The sequence below is a fragment of the Ischnura elegans genome, chromosome 11 (assembly GCF_921293095.1).
Source record: "Ischnura elegans chromosome 11, ioIscEleg1.1, whole genome shotgun sequence".
NCBI classification, from domain to species: Eukaryota; Metazoa; Arthropoda; class Insecta; order Odonata; family Coenagrionidae; genus Ischnura; species Ischnura elegans.
In genome coordinates, this window is record NC_060256.1 from 72597128 (window position 1) to 72617804 (window position 20677).

At 37.1% G+C, this 20677-nt stretch overlaps 1 protein-coding gene across 1 annotated transcript in view; it reads right to left on the reverse strand.

Moving 5' to 3' along the window:
* LOC124167653 (phosphofurin acidic cluster sorting protein 1) overlaps positions 1-20677 on the reverse strand; it is a 76616-nt gene that overhangs the window by 37938 nt on the left and 18001 nt on the right. Inside the window, exons 2-6 of the mRNA XM_046545635.1 lie at positions 20296-20383; positions 5934-6023; positions 3250-3375; positions 1663-1876; positions 349-584 (exon numbers count right to left, since the gene is read on the reverse strand). Of these exons, the coding sequence (XP_046401591.1) occupies positions 349-584; positions 1663-1876; positions 3250-3375; positions 5934-6023; positions 20296-20383 (754 nt within the window). The remainder of the gene's footprint in view (positions 1-348; positions 585-1662; positions 1877-3249; positions 3376-5933; positions 6024-20295; positions 20384-20677) is intronic.

The following is a 20677-nucleotide window of genomic DNA, read 5'->3' on the forward strand; positions in this document are numbered from 1 at the left end:
GAGAGTACTGATTATGAACGTGAATAATTAACTTGCAAATAATTAATTAGCAGATTACTCTATAAAGATGGATGGCCATTTTGCTGAGACTACCACATTCTTGCTATAGTATAACAACAATTATAGAGAAATTATGGCATTGTATAGCATCATAGGGTCAATTAGTTGTATGTTTCAATAATACTACATAAATCACCTTGAAGATTGAAACCTAGGTCATAATAATAAATTTTATAATTGTGGAAAGTTGCAAGTATTTTTTCAATACAAGCAACTTAAGTTGTCCACAAACTCCTCCAAATAACTATTTCTACTGAGCTCCTCCTCCGCAGGTAAACAAAGACTTACCCTCGCATTGGTGGGAATCTTCGCTCGTGCAGCTTTCCTTGCCCTCCGAGCTGCACTCCCAAGACCTCCCCCTCCACCTCCTCCCCCTCCCCCACCACTTCCGACGACCCCCACGCCAACACTCCCTCCATTGCCACCGCCAGTCTCATCGAGCATTGGCTCCGAGTCGGAACCATCTTCATTACTGCTGAAGAGCTCTTCATCTTCATCAGAGAAGTCGCCACCAACACGGCCATCTGATAAAAAACAAAGAATAAGAAAAGAAAGTTACTTAAGTTCTATGTTTGATTTCAGAAATAAAAATTCAATTTGATAATTCAGAGTGTTTCAGTTAAGACGACTTCTTACTAAAAAAAAATGGGTTGTCAAAAATGACACATTGAGAAAATTGATTTTTTTCAAGGAAACATGTCCCCCTAAAAATATGGTGGATAATGACTAAAACTACAGTCCAAAATATTTGAGATCTTTAACCCTTTTACTGCCACCGGGCCGATATATCGGCCCTCGCTGGTTGAGCGAAAACTGCCATTTCACTTTTTTTTTCGTGATTGCGGCCTTTTCAACGGCTGTAATTTATGTAAACCCCCATAATCTATTTATGATTATAAGATATAAATATATCTTAAGAATTGGGAAAAAAATCTAGATGTATTAAATAAAATTAAGTAGCTAAAAAATTTTTAAATCTGAAATGTAGCAAATTCCGGTAAATAGCCTTGGCAGTCTTCGCACATCCCACCCGAAATGGGCTTAAGGGGTATGGGCCCACCCTTAATGGGAAGGGTTAAGCCAACCCTAGACCCCCAACCCATAAATTTTTGTAGGGAAGACGGTTGATAATTTCAAAATGCAAGATTTTAGGGCCATCCCCAGTAGTTTTGGCTGCATTGAAGCCTTTGAGAAGAAAAGATTGGCCCATTGACAATTAGGACACAAATTGACTATTTAAGAGTGCATGGGTGGAGGTCTTACACCAACTTGGATACAATGCAGCATTGGACGATGGCATGGCTACTTGTACCTCCAACCCACTTGCTGCAAAAGTGAAATTCCAAAGCACTGCATGCAACAACTTATTTTGTATGCAGTCATGCAAATATATAAAAAAAAACCTGGGTGAAATTCACCATTAAAATTATTCATCTTACACAGGTTAAAATCCTCGCGAATTTTACAATTGGTTCATAAACTGAAGTTCATGCTGATTGTACCCTGAAGTAGTGGATGAAACGAATATGTGGTATCAACCTAAAATGCATTTTAAGCATTCCTGGGCTTGGGAAAAATGAATAAATACGTCCTGACACTTACCAGCATTTTCTCCAATGGATAGGTGTTTTTGTCTGTAGAGGTGGTGTAACCTGAAGGACCTATCAGTGCTTCCTCCACCACCTCCACTTGTCCCATCCTCGGCATCGACAGGCTGGCTGCTCACGGACAACATTGTCACTCTTGCAACCACATTGCTCTTCTCCTTTGTGTCACTGTACAGGTCTAACTCCAGATCCATTTGCCTTTGCAAAACCTAAATAAAAATGGAAGTGTGTGATGATAAAAACTTAATACAGCATTAGTTTTACTTCTTTATACTTAATTGTGAAAAGGATGGTTAAATTATACACTTACTCTCATTACTGTTCTTTACTTATATGTACCTTCATAACAACTCACATAAGACAATAAAAAATACAACACATCACATCATTACTCATGGCACCTCTCCAAATGAAACAGAAAAATTTCATCTATTCAACTTCCGAAAGCAATACCCATTAATGCATTAACATCCTTAAAAGGATTTTCAGAGGAATCAAATTTTCCCATTAGTACAACTAGTTAAGAGAAGACAAAAATAGCCTAATATCTTCCATGATTATACCTACCACATATTACCTTCACAGATTACTTTTTCAACTACTAATTTAAGTATGAAAATTATAGCAAATTTTTTTACATCCATTGTATTCAACCAGCTACATTTATTCCATAATTTTCCCATTTCTCCTCAAAACCATGAAGAATTAAGATCAAAATTAGTCTAATTAATTCGTTTCTTTAGTAAAAAAATATAGAGGAATAAAGCACCACCTGGAATTCCAATTCGGTACATATAACTAGATTCTTTGGCAAGGGCCAAGCCAAATTGATACATCGGTACCCTTAAGATCACCAGTATTAAGTAATTATAATGTTGGGCCTCAACTAAGGTTGGTTGTGTGACCAATGGTGACTGACCATGCATATCTTAATCATGGTGCTGTAGTCTGCTGTGTGCAAGTGGCGGACAGCAGGGGCGCAGCTAGGAATTAAGGCTGGGGGGGGGTTTAGGTGCAACTAAATACCAGGGTATGTGGGGGTATGGTAGGTGGTACTAAATACCCATCAGGATGAGCGGTATGTGCGAGATTAATCAATTGCGGAATTTTAAGATGATTGGTTCAAAATGGTGAGTTTTACGGCTTTCTGAGGGATATTTTATCAATCCTTACACTATTCTATTAGTAATATCAATCCAATTAAGTAAAAGGGATTAAACTTAAAAAGTTCTCTGAGCTCTGGGGGGGGGGTTATGCCCCAAACCCCCCCCCCCCCTCGCTGCGCCACAGGCGGAAAGGGAAAAATGGGGTTAGTATGATGGACCAAGAGAGGTCTTAGTGCCAGTGCTCTTGAAAAGACAATTAATAGATGCCTAAAATCTTGAGCCATTCCCTGAAAAGGAAAATGGTATTGAATTTGCGTAGAAATTATTCCAGTATCTTTGATCAATGAGGGTAAGCTACACCTAACTTAATACGGCTAAGAAGATAATACAACAATAAATGCAAGGGTTGACACTTGGATTTGCTGTGGCCTTCTAGACTTTCCTAAATTTATGTAAATCAAAAGAGATCCTCTCACCTGTGACATGTTAATGCTTCCCTCAGCCAGGGTTTTGAAGCCAAGGATGGTCCTGTTCTTGTATTTCTTTCTCCTCTGCAACATTACATGCAGCTTATTACCATCCCTCTTCAGGAAGTGAGGATACTATGCAAACAAAAAAAAAACAACAATAAAAACTTAGGTAATTGAAAAACTGGAGACAAAAGCTTACCAAGAACGGATTAAAAATTAATGTAAAACTATTCACTCCTAGTACTTATCAGGCAATAGTAAATTATCACTGCTATACTCCCAAACTATAATATTTGTTCATTTTGACATCGAATAACAACAACAAAAACTGAGAAGGCATTGAATATATCATAGCAATGTACGGTACAGACGGGTAATTAATACCTTCGAGATATCTTTTTACCAAATCCATATTTACAAACTTTTGAAAAATCATCAATCCTCATAAGTTCACATTAATTCACCTATAGTTGGGAAAAAATAAAAAGAATTTCATTTTAATTAGTGTGATTCGATCTATAAGTCTTGTTTGATTCAATTTAACTTGGTAAGTATCACTTTGGATTTAGTAATTAGATATTACCATCAGGTAGATCATAACAACTTAACTCTTTCATTACCAAGCAATTGATAAATCAGCCATAGCTATTCCATTAAAAAATCTCAACCCGCTGATATATTGGCCACTAGGTCAGATCCCCATAGAATTTCTGTTTGGCCTGACAAGTATGAAGTAGCAACAAATAATTCAATTTTTCATCTGAGAAACTTATCCCAAGATACATCATGTACATATCTTATTCTTCAGGGCTCAGCCACAATTCCTTTTACAACAGTTCCCTACAATGTTATGCAGCCGTTGTAACTCCCAGATATTTGACCCAATCTTATTCTTTCATATTAACTCCAAAGTAAGATAGTATCGTCTATTGATAGCTCAAAAAAATATTGAAATTCCTTGCAAATAAATTTCATGAATGATTAGTGACGTGACCTGTGATAAAATTAAAATTTCAATAAACACTTGGTTAAAGTATCAATAGGCCATGTTACACCATGGTAAGTCACAATGAACAGGGTCTCATTATTTTGATGATACATAAACAATTTTCTCTCTTAAATTACACTCTGACTACACTATTTGAACCCTTGCATTGAATCACATGATAAAACACTTCACATGTAATGCAGTTGGAATCCTCAAATTAAAGGAGAAATATCTGTAGGGAACAGTTTTCTTATTGACAATGAAAACTAGAACAGCAGTCTGAAGAATATGAACGGGTCTACAGAGTACTAGAAATGAAATGTCCGCGGATAAAGTACGCAAGTATGTAACGATTTTCAAATAATAAATATGTAGATGACATTCAATACATCCTTATTACATGGGAACAATGAATTTCAATCTTTCTCCGCAAGAAGTTACACCAAAAGAAGGTTAGTGAGCTAATTTGTACTACCCCAGAACAAAAATCTTTCATCACAACATCAGTTTAGCATGTAGTGTAAAATTATTTATACACAATACATACGGAATAATTCATTTCAATTATTTTTTCTAAGTAAAAAGCTTAATTTTACCCCAGATAATCACCCAATTAAATTCCTGGATGCACTACTGCCTTTATAAGTCTTAGATATTTGGCAAATATAAGAAAAAAAGTCTTTCATAACAGCAAAAAGCACCACAGTATCCACCAAACTGTCATAGATAAAGAAATGACCTTATCAGTATGATAAATACATGGGGGATAATCCTTTAGCATGATTAGTTTTGCCATTACATCAGGGGAATCAGCTATGGAAACAAATTAAGTGTGTTGACATTAGGTTAGAAGTGGTATTCTCACTCCAATCATGTTGCCATGACCACAACAGCATGATAATGTGTGCCTTCCATTCATCGGGACATGTGTAGCCAAGTTAGCAGTTTTAGCTTCCCATTCAATGCGTTACAAGCAAGCCAGATTCAAGTGCAGATACCCAGTAAAACACAGAGATTGGTGATTTTCCCCGCATGGTAAAGAATAGCACTAATTAGAATTACATATTTCACTTATGGCCTTAAATAGTACGAGATATCAGGCAAATTTTCATTTATCAGAAATATTATATGAGTCATCTCATATTTTGTAATGAATTGAGAGATAAAAACACCTTATGCAAATGCCATGAAGTAGGATCTTCTACTATCTAAACTTAGTGCATTGATAATAATCAAGAGAAATAAAAAAATGTGATTGATTGTTAACATTATCCCATTTCATAGACTATTGAAGCTCAAAACCGAAGGTTACCGAATCCACACCATTATACACATTTTGGAGATGGTGTCACATGATATATCATTTCATCCATGGTGTGCGTAATATATGTAACATATGTGAATATATGTGCGTACAAAACTTTTCCATTTCTGAATATGAAGCGAATGATTGTGCCTAGAAAGTTAGGAGTATTTATTTTATGACAAATTATTTATAGAACCAAATTGCACAAGAAAATAACTGTAATTTAGGGGGTTTAAATTCAACCAACAAGACAGCAAGTTCATATTATTACATATACCAGAGAATACATCCTGGTTCTCCAGGGCATTTTAGAGGCAAAATGATTTCTGAATAATAGTTGGAATAAAGTTTATGCTCAAAACAAATGCACTTGGATATGGCTAAAAGAGTACTAACCTGGAGAGAAAAATTCAGTTGCAGCTCTGTATCGAGTAGTCCACCTGGGGGGAGCATCATTTCATTGGAACGAAGGGTGCGCTTGGAACTCTGAAAGAGTAAAACCACATGATTAATAAAGTACTGAGAGTTGTACACCAAAGATTTAAAATTGATGACATCATTGGTAAGAATGTTACTTTAAATGCGGCATTTAAAAGTCAAGTGATTAAGAAGTTTAATACATAACACTGATAACATTAGAAAAGATATATGAATATGGAGTCATGATGTAAAATACAAAATTGATGAAAAAAGTAACAACAATGCAAATATATGACAGAAAATATAGTGACTATAACAGTTAAATTAATGGAAGATAAAGGATACAGGCTAAATATTTCAAACAAGTTAAAATGTGTGAGGGGTTTGAAACAGATTTTATTTTAGTTTTGGTGCCTAAAAAAATAGAAGCAATCGACTAAGTTGTTTCCCAAATAGGTATTTTAACTTCTGATATTGGTTAAACATTCTATTCAATGCTAATGCATCTCTTTCTTAATGAATCACATCAAAGTTAGATCCTCAAGACTTTCCATTTTAATAAGTAACTGAAAATAAAGAATATCAACCAGCATTATGTATTTAAAAAGCCGCGCTTTTATTGACATTCCCAAATAAATGGAACAAGAAAATCTGTATGAAAATACTGTTGAACATGGCAACATGAGAGGACCTTCTAGAAGTTCTCGTGAGAATTCATATCTACAGAAATTATTAAGAAGAATTTTGCACTAGTCATGACACTCGACCAAGAAATCACTGCTTACTAGCAAACTCAGGTTATAATATAGGTAAGTGGATTTAGCGAGGGGTAGAGGTGATCCTGAACAGTGATTTGGAAAGAACTTTGTATTCTCGCAAGTTACGATTTTGGGACTAAAAGGGACAGTGGCGAATCTATGGGGGGGGGGGAGGAGGGTTAAGGGGACAATAGCCCCTTATTGGGTCGAAACACGCACTAGATAAAATCAAAATTTTTGGAGATTGCCACTTTGTACGAAAGTAGTATTTAGTTATATTTTCCGATATTTTTACCTACTTTAACTAATAGAAATACAAATTAGCTTTACTCTTAGGGCCTATTTTACACTCTTTTCGTATGCTACAATCCAGTCGCATATCCAAAGAGGGGCAAGAGGGGGCTGTAGCCCCACTCTTGGGTATCCAATTTACAATAGATAGAATGGTATTTTGTTCGGACCCCCACTACTGCTGGGAGGTTACCCCCTACTTCCCCCCCTTTTCCCTATCCTGGATCCGCCACTGAAAGGAAATGCATTACACCCTGCTGACCGATCGGATTTTGTCTTCTTTTGAAGGGTATTACAAGTTCAAAACTCTAGTTATCATCTAGAAATGTTTACGGTAGATTGAGTAGATCTTTGTCAACATTCACCAGTGTCTTATACATATAACTGTGCACCCAAGAAGATGGGGTACATTTTTAAATTTGAGGTAATGGAAAATGAGAAGGGGATCAGGTTGGTGCGGTTGTTAAAATGTTAGCTTCTCACTCCGTGGGCCCAGATTCAAATCCCAGCAGTGCTAGAGAATAGTCAGAGGTTGCCCTATCCCAGCTTGAGTGTTGTGCGGAAACCACTTGAAGTGGAGCACTCTATTCATCGGTGGGGACATTACCATGGTTCCCTTGGCACCTTTTGTTAACAGCAGGCTATAATGTTGCCAGGTTTTTCTCCACCCTTCCTTCCCTGTGGTGCAAATGACCTGAGATGTTGGTTGCCTCCTTCAAATACTGGTACGGGCATACAGAAAGCGTTTCACAGATGTTAAATGATTTAGGTTGGGAGCTGCGATAGACTTGTGAGGCTGAGCAACTAGGCTTAGATTTCTTGAGCATTTGAGAATCGATCTCTTTAAGAGCAACAAAGAGAACATCATATTAGAACCCCACTACATTTCCTGGTCCAACATAAATGATAATTTAAGAGAGATATTTGACGAACAAATACATATGGGATTTCATTTTTCCCCGGCATGATAAAGGACTTAAATAAATGCCAGGCACAATTTCGTTTGAGCATTTCCTTTTTAAGTGTAAATGGCTGGTGTACCAACACCCCCGTCACACGCCTATTGAGGCAGCTAGCGGGGTAGTATGTAGATGTAGATGAAATGCCATACCAAATATGTCTATTGGTTGAAAAGGGTCAACTCCATAAACCAAGAAGATTTCAAGATGATAGCACACGTTTTAAACAAGTTATGTATCACTAAAAGAGAATGGTTGAGCAGGAGTGACCAGTTCTCTTAAAGCTCTCCAGCTTTTTTCTGAAATCAGCAAATAAGGGGGTGGAATTTTGGGAAGGAAAATAAGCGTGGGGGGTCTCACCATGAATATCAAGATGAATCCCTGGGAAGGGGAATAGGTTTGGAAGGGTAAAGGGAGAGCCCAGAACAATGCTGTCATCTGCAGGTTATGTAGTGAAACATATCATTTAATGCTATTTGGAAAATGTGAACAGCACTATTAGCAGAGTTGTCCTAACATCACTCACTAACTCAGAGATTCATTCCGAAAGTTGATTTTTAATAGGTAAGGGTAGAGCTCATCCCAAACTAAGCCACAGGTATGTGAATTTCACACATTCAGGGTAGGAGGACGAGTCCTAAGGCCATCTCGCACTTTGAGGATTTTGTTTGAGGGTGTCCGAAGGCTTCACCAAGGGTTTGAACCTGGGAATATCAGAAGCCAAGCGCTTTACCCACCAGGCTACCACGATCCCCAGGCCCTTGCATATAAACGGAAAATCTGGATATAATTAGCTGTCCCTAACTTAAGTTCAAACTGAGAATGAAGAAATTAGCGACTCTTACAGTGATTGCTGTATTATCATCAAATGACTAATTAATGTTTGCGGTAACCAGCTCTTAGCGACGAAAGAAACGGATAAAATGTAATAAAGAAACTAAATGGATTAAAAAAATATATGTAAAGAGGGTATGCATATCCCTCAGGCGCCAACAATATTGAACCGTCCCCAAAACAACACATCTAAAACGAAGGTCGAATGAAATCGTTATGGGCTGCTGAAGAGGAATTTCCTTTTTTCTTTAAACTAGACGCCGACACTGTTTGAAAACCAGAGCTGTGGTCGCGAAAAACCCTTTGCACTCTGCTACTGCGCTGAGTGGTAGAGGCTCTGAAGGAAATTCTTCCATCGCGAACATAGGAGGGAAGGATCGAAGCTAGACTAGTTACGTTCTACGAGCAACAGGTGGCTCCGGTTGCGGTTTTACTCTAGATGGAATATGTGCCAAGGATCACGTAATCTTTTCACCCCTCGAAAATAACACGTTACAAAATCAAACACAGAATGAAGTAGATAAAAAACAAAACAACGAAAGAATGATCACCACCAACTAACAATTTTAAACTCAATTATTGAAAACTTACACGGAAAAAGATTGCCGCGATCTACACACTATTTAAAATACTAACTATTCTCAGCGCGGAATATTAATAATAATGGACATGCGGTGTCCATTACGTAACTTCCGCCTTTCTGACGCAAACGAACATTAATCTTCTAAGGGCCCAACGTCAGGCGGTGGGAATAACATTGTTAAAAGTATGTCACAGAAACACGGCATGGATACCCGTTATCCTACCTTCTGCTTACGGCGCAAGAAACGATTACAGGCGAGGAGCCCATCGAAGACTTCAGGGAAATTCGGTTTCTGTAGGGTTACGTAGTATACTGTTCAAGAAAATAGCTTTCAAGAAATGAAAACAAGACTTGCCCAAATGAAAATACGATGGGGATGTGCATCGTAGCACTAAATGAAGATGAGATACGCTTATGCAAGATATGGACATTACTTGTAAAAAGAAATGTGAATATAGAGCAGAAATAAAATGCGCAATGCGACAATTTATTGCAATGGTAACTTTAATATGCTGAATAGAAAACGGATTCCTGTCTTTGTAAATATTTTTACATAATTCGAGATAGGTGATATGTAGTAGCCGGGTAAATAGTATCTAGCAAGTTTTATACCATTATGTTTCTAAGGGCAATAAAATGATCAATTTTAGCAACCAATAACGGAAAAAAATAAACGAAAACCAAATCAATTTTTTCCAAACGCATCGGGCAAATAAATAACTAAGTCATTAGAACCGAGCCCAATTCCATAAGAGTTAATTATAGGATTATATCCAAACCGGAGGATAGCACATTAGGCCATTTATGCGAAATGAAGTAACATCCATAACGTGGAAAACGTCAGAGAAGTGTGCCATTTCATCTTTTCCATACGGTCGTTAGAAGTGGATTAATCCTTCCCTAAATAACATTCACCGAATTTAAGAAGCTCAGAAGCCGGGCGGAAACTTATCGTTTACGAAATAATCTCAGCTTTCGCATGAAAATTGCAAAATTAATGAAAGATGTATTCCGTTGGCAGCAAAGGTATATAATTTTTAATTTGATTTTGAATGGAAAACCGGAGCATAAATAAATTAGTTCCAATGAAATGGTGCGATTATGCTCAAATGAAATCTTGACGATTAACAGCAAATGAATACGATTCAACTAATCATATAAATAAATAAGACTACCAAATACTGCCATATATGATTGATAACTACGCAATAGCATGTTTAACCATACATAAAACTAATGGGCGACTCAAATCACGCGTTGGAGAAAGGAATTATTAATTTTCTTTGGGCTGCATTCGATTTCAACCAATCAGAATTACTTCCTCCCGCCTATATGGTAAAAGTTTGGGCATGCAACAAAAAAAATGTGGCGGAAACTTGGCATATAAACAACTAAACTACGCAGAATTAATTTTATGAAAATCTACAGCCAAAATAGCAAATGTAATTAAAAATTAAATCCTCATAATTTGACAACCAAATGAGAAAATTGCTGCTAATATTTTAAAGCCATAACGAAAAGTTGAATTACTTGCATCATATTCTCATGAAATATAAGCGCATTTTTTCTAATTCAAATATGATTTCTCCCTAGGACTAACTTGGAAAATGATGAATGCCACTCAAGAAATTAATACGAGCAAAATTATAACTCCAGTAGATAATAAATCACCTTACTCCTATTATGTAATAAGGAAATAATGAAATTATACCATAAAAAATATAACATAAATTTGACAAGAATCTATTTATCAAATTATAAAAAATACATATATTTAGCGTTTTCTATTAACTCTTCTTATCAGACATTGCGGAAGTACAGGAGCTCCATATCTCTCCTGCACTGATTTTTGGTAAAAAAATCAGTGCAGGAGAGACAACCACGAGAATGAAGTCTAAAGTTGAGAAAACAATGTACTGTGATAACATCAGAGTTTGTCGCACTTATTTAGCGACTGAAGCAACCACGAGGTCTTTAACTCGAGCATTCTTCATTGGGGAGAAAAAAAGTTGTCTCAAAAGTAACACTTGGATTTGAGCCTTTAAACTAGAGGAAATTTTTTTGCTATAGAGGACGCAGCTGCGAACACACATCTGCTTGAATCACGTCCAATTTTTTAAGAAAGTCAAAGAGTAGGTATGAAAAAAAAACTGAGCGTGCGACTGGGACTTATAACATGGCTCCAAATTCTTAGAGATAAAAAATTAGATTGATGAGACTCAAGAGTTGGGCACCGCGGAGTGGGGTAATATCGAAAAAAGCTTGCAAAACTCTATTATTGGTAAATGATTGCAAAATTTGGTGAAGGATAGGATGCACCTTAGCTATACCAGGATACTAAGGGTGATCAAGGGTATGAGACGAGAATGGATAACAATAGCAGCTAAAAATAAAAAAGTATGCGGGTCGCATACACTCCAGAGGTATGGAAAAATTACAAGTTATTTTTTATAAAGAAAATAAGCGTAATGATACGATTTATTAAATTAATTCAAGCTGGAAAGCTGATAAACAAAATAATAATAATTGGCGCGCCACCTAAATGGACAGCCATTATTATTTATATCGGATTTATTCACTAATGTCTTTATAATGCTGTCCAATTTTGTCACCATTATCCGCGAAAATGGGCGTCGCTCTTTTTATAACTAAAGATTTACGTGAATTTTTGCGAAAGAAATGACTAAACGATTGCAAAGAGATATTAGAGTCTAGAACATGAGTCCTTTCTCAAGACGTTGGCAAAATTTAATTCTAGCCTCGGTGATGCTTCCAAGAAAACTAGCCTAAGAGTTAGCCATGCACGTAGATAATAATTCAAAGAAGGCTGAATTTCACATCACATAACTTGATACTTTAGGATAGTATCAATAACTATTACTGTCTAACTAGGCAGGGGCGCAGCTAGGAATTAAGGCTGGGGGGGTTCAGGTGCAACTAATACGGGGGTGTATGGGTGTATAGAATACCCACCAGGATAAGCGGTAGGTGTAAGATTAATAACTTATGGAATTTTTAGATAAAAGGTTCAAAATGGTGAGTTTTACGGCTTTGTGAGGGATATTTTATCAATCCTTACACTATTATATAAGTAATATCAATCCAATTAAGTAAAATGGATTAAACTTAAAAATTTCTCTGAGCTCTGGGGGGGGTTTTATCCCCCAAAACCCCTCCCTCGCTGCGCCACTGTAACTACGGTTGTTAACCTATTATTCCTAACTAATAAGAATTATTTCCCTAAATTACGGTGATTAATAGTTACAACTACATAAAACAGGTGGACAGATAATTTATATTGCAATTTAGGAAAAAATTGCTAACATCTAACATTTAAAAGGGGCGAGGCGCGCACAGTTATTTTCGAGTATTCCATTCAAAATATAAATTAGTTTTACGAATTGGAAAATTGTTTAGGACTATAATTAATTCCGATTATTCCATTTTATACACTTATTCAATAATTACAATCAATGATTTATATTTATTTTAAGAAATTACAATGTTACACCACTTTAATGAATGCAAGAGGTAAAACAAACTCAACCTACATGCTAACGGCACGTATGCTAGGGGGCGTGGCACTCCTTCCACAAAACCCCTGTGCCTCCTTACTCCGCGTAGGGGCGAGGGGAAAGGTCTTTGCCCCACGAGAAGGGCTCGTGCAGGAAGCCGCCCCTGTCCCCACCCTCAAGACGCCTCCAATAACCCCGACCCATCCCTCGCAATACGGCAGCGTTGATAAGCCTCCTCGTCGGCTCGAATGTCTATCCGGGCCGCCTGATGGAACCGCTGACACGGAAGCTCTCCCCGCCCCTTTCCGAGCGACTAGGCGACTGATGAGCACTCTAGCACGCCATCCTCCAGTCGCGGGCGGCCATTAAGATCGCTGAATTACGACACGAAACTCACGCATAATTATATCTTTCAAGGGGACAGCATAGAAGAGGCCCGATTCCATCACGTAGAAGGCAGATTTCTGTTGCCACTTCGGTCGCATTTTAATCGGTTTTCAAAAATTTCCGCGGCGCGGTGATGTGTGCAATGCGGTCCACATTTTCAAATATTTTGCATTATTATGTTTAAAATTGCGAGGAATAGCATTAAAAAGTTATGAGTTTGATAGATCAAATCATCATTTATATTAAGTTCGGTTAACACTCTTAATTATATCTTATTTTTCCGTGAAACTTGGATCTTTTTATCAGTTAGCGACTTTTATAAACCCATTTAAATGCGCGATGGGTTACGATCGTCTTTTGTAATATCCGTGATATTTTCTTTCCAGACGAGAAGGCCCGCCGCAAAAATCCACCAGAGGTGAGGAGGATAATCTGTTGAACATCTCCCTGGTCCATTTGAATGTAAAGCAGGACAGAGGTCAAGAGTCGAATTACTCATCAGAGGAATTCAACAAATGTAAGAAATTAACTTCTGAACGGAGATCTATACCAGGATATCAGAATTAAAATGCAATATACTTCAGCAACAAAGTATACTGAATTAAAATGCCTATAAAAATTATTTAGAAATTGTCTCCACGACATCTCATCCACAGCACAAGACTAGATGACAGCCATTTAATTCCCTCCCAATTTTGCAAGTTTGTGTATCATGAATACTGTCCACTATGGATTTAATATACAGGTGTAGTGCTGAATAAAAACTGGCGATAAAACGATACGCACAATATGAAATTATATATTACGTTAATTAAGTAAGAACAAGTATTTCTTAGAGGATACTAAGATAAACACTTTTTCCTATTAGGTAAATCCTCTCACGTACTGCAGCCCTTCCTACCATTTCTGCCAATCGACCGTTGTGTACGGCGAGAATTTCGAATGTTAGATCAGATTTTATTTTCTCAAAGAAAAAAATGTTTGGGAAGAATTTGCCAATGGTTAAAATAGGCATAACTTCATTCCCAGATATTATCTAACAAAAATTCCACTCTAGGAAATTCCTAACATCCCTGGTGGGACTTGATGCTAATTGATATAACAAACGCATTCTGCAATCGATAATTTCTTGGTTCACAAGTGAATGGCAAGTAAGCATAATAGACACAGAAATCGGCATAACGGTAAAATATATAAATAATTCCATAACTCGACTCTACTACACGACTCTTCGGCCAACATTATTTCATTGTTTCCTCTAATACCCATATTTCACGCGCAAAATTAATAGAACAACATTTTTAGGCATGAAAATTGCCTGGCGACCATTTTTTACCATTCGTAGCTCTAAACGATTCGACCGAACTTAAAAAAATATATATTTATTATTAAAATTCGTCTTAACAGAGACTATATTTCGCCGACATGGAGAGTAATGTACAAATAACTTTCGATACAAGTTTAAATCTAATTATGAGTAATGTCGAAGTAGCTTCCGCGACAATTCACTTCCGGATCAAAATTATTTTTTTATAATTTCTTAGCGATTGTTGCATTTTGGAGATGAAAGTTTCGCCTCCGAAGAAGCAATCAAGGTCAAAATTACTCATACATGGTTTACAGCGGGTAAAAAAGTAGGCGTGCCGTCAAAACACAACAATCCTGAAGGAAAGTCAGGAAACTTCCTTTATTCATTGAGAACCGACATTGGCATTGTGGGCCCACGACATATTGAGGGTTATCAGAGGCACTGAGAGTTTACTTAATGGACTATTATACCCACGTCTCTGAACGGTCTTCAGCCTGTTTAAATAACCCTATTCGAAAGGTGAGGGAGATATTTATGTTCTCGATCACCTTTATATAATACATCGATGGAGACGTGCGTCCATTGAGTGAGATTTCGTTGCCTAAGGTCGTGAATTTGGAAGGAGGAAATACGTTGATGATATTGATTGCTACAAAAATAGCAGCGAGCGATGGAGGAGAACGATAAGTCATTTTCCATTCATCTCCGCAGCGGCGAACAAGTGTGCAAGATGAAAGACATGCGTATAATGGCCCATTTATTTAGGTCTACCTAATTTCTCCTACCTGCAATTATCGTGCTTCGGAGAAATGCTTCTTTCAATTATTTCTGGCCAGGCTGTAACTAGCCTTTGCCTGTTGAAGTACATTCATTTTGAATTAAAGACGTCGTTAGAAATACAACACGAAATAAATGGCGGATCTCGTGCACCTGAATAAATTAATTATTCACTAGTGAAAGGCCCTCGAATTCACTAATTATTTAGGGCAGCTGTGGCAACTTCTGCCTATTCCCCGCCAGACAAAGTTGGCGGCCTTCGGCGAGGATAGGAAAGCGATAAGGAAAATGGTGATAAGAAAGCGAAGAAGTGGAAGGAAGATAATAAGAATGATAATAAGAAAAAATAGGTCTAACGCCAAGCGTAGGAATTAAATGATGGCAAAGCTGTGGCCTGCAGATTTAAAACTCAAATCTCTTCCTCCGGGACCCACCGCTGAACATTGCCTTATATTGAGGTAGAATTTACCGGTTCCACACATACCGAAAATATAAGCTTCCTATGACTGAATTAGCATTGGTTTGGCCTAGTAAGGAGATCAGGGGGCTCATTAAAGAGTTTTGGGTTCTTTTACCGGTTAACTATTTGGAAATCGTACCCTCTACCCCAAAAGGGTAAAATCCTTACTCTAATGGGTATATTCTAACCTATCAAGCCAGACTTATCGTTAAAACACTGAGCGATTGACTGAAAGGTCATCATCACTGGTCTACAATCCCACGATTGGTTCGACGGAGCTCTCCACTCAATTCTCTCATCAGCTTATCTTTTCACACCTACGTATTAATTCTCTTTCACACCCTTCTTTACTTGTTCCATAATTTTTTATTCGAGGTCTTCATTTTCCGTTCTTGCCATCTACCTGTCCCTCGACGACTGTCTTCATCAGGCAACATCATGTCTAAAGAAGTGGCCTATAAGGTTGTTCCGTGTTCCTACGATAAAAAAATTTTCATTATTTTTTATTACCTTGAAACACATATTGAACTCGTGTCTAAGGAAATATTATCCATAAATGTTTTTACACGCTTCTTCTTAACTTTATTCGCCACTCCTTTTCATCGAGGAATCTTGTAATGGATTTTTTACCCCCTTCCTACTCTCGGATCGGCTTGAAATTTAGGGTACTTATGTTTAAAAGTCAATATTCAATAATCAGGCAGTTGAAATTTTGCTGCATTGTGCTCCAATCAACTAAGTAAATTTCGATATGGAAAATGAGTTTTAAATTTTCTCAATAGATGGCGTTAGTTTATTCTAGAACTGCTGACAATGAAAGTTAACGAAAGAAGAGATTTCAAGCCCAGTCCATTCCGAAATTTTCTTTTTCAAATTTTAAATATTTTTACATAAAAACCTGGACTTTAATCCAGAGCTGATAGCTGCATCAAATCTGCCAAAATTTTACAACTCCATCTGTTTATCATCCGCGCGCATTTGAAAAATTCCGAAGATTAAATATTTCATATCTGCTGCCGATTAATAACAGGTTATAGTATTCAGTTTCATCTCAGTATTGAATTCTTTTCCTATAGCGCGCACATGATGAAGAGATGAAGACGAAGTGATCTAGAATTTCTAACCCCTACATTCCTTGGCAACTCTTTCTTTACCTCTGGTTAAATCGATTACATCATTTACCTCTAAAGTGTAGAAATTAAATACTTAGTTTTCGATATAAATATTTGGTGCCACTCCTTATTCACCCATCAACCTCTTCTACACCAATTTATAATAAATTAATCAGCACTAGTGAGGGAGTTGAAAAGGGTTGAAGATACTCATGCATAGGTTTTCGTCATCGGCAAATTAATGAAACTAATACGAGGAAAAAATGAATTTTCGTTCGAGCAAAAACAACTGAGATTAACGAAGATCGAGGAAAACAATTACGAATTGTTAACATGATCATGAAGTTTTGGAGAGAGTATTTTGATACAACGGAATCTTTTAAAATTTTCGTCATCTCCTAGCACAGGGGACGGAATATACTGTTCGTCTTCCATGAAAGATATAACGTAAGTTCAGACATGGTCCCTAAGTTATATAACCTGTTAAGCATTTTGATTAGGCAGTATTATGCACATTGGGTGTTTGTGATTGTCCTTCGTAGTTGAATATTGTAAATTCCCTGTTGTAAAGATCTGTGTGTTGTTTACAGGGAGAAGGAAATAGATAAATAAATTTAAAATGAATATTTCAAATAGTGACCAAGGAAATTTTGTATTTTAAACACTCGCTCAAAAATACCCCCCTCACCACCTTCCCCTCACTTTCTTCTATTGCCCTCTTTTCCTTCCACCTAGAAACGCTTTGCTGAGTCGCACTATGCGAGCAGCTCTCCGAAGTGTGCTGTGACCGGTGAGGCAGCCCACCAAAAAGTCGTTTATACCATCACTAATCAGCAACCATGCTATATTCTTCGAATTATGTAAAGCTTATTTTTTACTTTTTAGAGCATTTTATACTGTTTTTAGAAAAAGCGGGTTCTTTTATCTTTTTCAATTTATCTTTCATAGCAAGATTAAATGAAGGGATTTAATTACGAGGTGATATCGTTTCACGAAGATCCCCGATTTGACAATGAAAAAGAAGAGACTCTCGGGATATGAAAGTGGCGATAACAGTAATGACAACTTGTGAAAATTAAGATCGCTTTATATTTTCGAAAATCGTGATGTGAAAGGAAATTTCCCATGCACTAATTAAAATGCCTCGTTTTTAGCGAAATGGAGTCTCCAAAACTTTATAATCTAAGTGAGCTGTCACACAGCATGTACTGGTAAATGCTTAGAAAATAAAAGCTAGGGACCAGGAAATCATAAAATCATAACCGGAAGAAAATTTTTTAAAGAAAAATGAAACGACTAAGTTGGGAAGATATAAAAGAAACCACCCAATTTGCTCTTAATATGTTACATCCCGTAAATAGTGAAGTTACGCTTTGTTTCTCCATCAGTTCACTATAACATACGAATCAGGAAAATTACTAGTGGTTTTATACATCAATGAAATATTTTCCTTATAAATACATTTACGATCAAGTTTATTTCAAAGCATGAGTAGAATAAATTTAGGTCCATATTTAAGCTGTCCAATTTTAAAAAAATCTGGCAAGCCTTGAGTCATTTATTTATCCGATTAAGTCTCATTGAGTGAATTGCTTGTTTGCATGATACAATGCGGGGATCACAATATTAATTCATGTACATTCAAGTTAAGGGAAAGGTTTCATAATTTCACGGCTAAGACAAACTATACACTAGTAAACATTCTCTTAAATAATTATGGCACATACAAGTAAGCAAATTCGATTCGAGAATCCAAATTACAGCATTTTACAAACTCTTGGCATCATAAAAGAGGAGCCTCCACATTAGGAATATCACATAACCGGCAGAAATTTTGACTGATATTTAAGTTCATGACTTTTTCCCGGAAGAGTCAATAAATTTTACATCATCCGCTCCAAAATATAGGGACATATGAACGATCGTAAGGCAACAGTGTTTAAAAGCGTACGTTCCTCATTATATATCTTTCCCATTCACCGCCATTATAGAGAATACAGGTTATATAAATTTTATAGCATGGTAGTATACATGCTATAAAATCTTTATAGCATGTATTCTACCGAAGTAAATCGGTGCTTTGAATGAAAATCTAACCTCATGATTATGCCAGAAAGTCAGGATTTTTATATACTCCTATGTAAAACTCTATGTACTCCAATGTTCATAAAGCTAAAACTGGCTACTAATGGAGGCTAATGACGCCATGCGAGAGATTGGACACCCAAAACCCTGTTACGTAGCTTGAAGTCCTAGTTTTACCCATACGACTTCCACTTTTGGCCACATCCAAAGGATTTTTTTCACCTCGATATGGTAGATAAGAGTTGGTTATGCACACTACTGCGCCTTCTAATAATTTTGAATACAATTTTATTGTCAGTACACAATTCCCATTTACGACATAAATCCTTATGGATTAGCTGGTACGAGAGTTGAGATTAAAAATGACTCACCATTCCACACAGAAAATGAAAGATTTACCATCCCTAATTGCACATAACATACGAAACGCTAATTTGTTTTTCTGTGAAACATTAGGGATATGTTGACCAAGAAAAAATGCTAAAAATGTCATTTGAAAACTTAAGTCGGGTTTCAGGATAAAAACAGAAAAAAATCACTGAATAATTAAAATTTACAATAAGTCATTATATGAATAATTGAGAGCATTAAACCTAACGAGGAACTTAAAATAAACATGAGGAAGTACCCCTTTTCACAAAACTGTGGCCTACAATCATCGAAGAGGGTGAGCTTAAGGAGACCTTCCATCGGACACAAAAGTCAGCCTCGGAAAAGATGGTTGTGTAAATATTTACACATGCTTCTTCACACTTCCAAGGCGTGGAGAAATAAACGCTGTCGACAACAAAACAGAAACATTTACACCAAAATCACGGAGATAGTGTCACCGTGACATGGTATTCACGTGGGATAGCTTGAGACAGCTATGCGTAAACTATGCAGAGCACTGCAAGGAAAAATAGAACGAGACCTTAGTATGGATATGCATAGCTAACCGAGGAGAAATGAGAGAAAGATAGAACGAAAATGATAAAAAATTTCCGCGCCGGGCGCGAGTTATAGCGTTAATAGCGACGAGTTGACCTTTAAGCGCTGGGCCATCCTTCCCAAAAACGTTCCTTGCGCATTAAGAATGCAAGCGTCTCCAAAATGGAAGCAATGAAGAAGGGCACGGAAGGTAACCTAGGCGTGACACCATAAATAGTTCCCGAAGGAATGGGCCGTGAAAATGCTCAAGACGTGTGGATAAGGGATAACTCCAGACACAATTAATATTGGGTGGACATGTAGCGTGAGAGGAATAAGAGCTTGCCTCAGCTACTCACCTGCATTTTGACGGCGATTATGATGGAAGAAAGGTCCGGGCCCAGTGCCTTCAGAATAACTAAGCGGGAGAGGGTGAGCGAACACAGCCTGAAAAAAGGAAAGCACAAAGTCAATTTAAATACAAGAGATAAGGATCACGACCAGTGCTAAAAATAGTAATAAATAACTCATAAAAAGGTTTGTCATACACTCATTCACACAATTTCAAGCGGAAGTTTGTCATTGTCGGTGAGGGGAGAGCTCACCCACACCACAGTAAAACGGTGAGAATTTCGGACAATCAGGATGATTTTCGCTGGGGGCATCCAAAGGTTGTACCCATATCAGAGCCAGGGGCCCTTGGATCAGATGCAAAACTCTACCCATTGGATCAGAATTAGG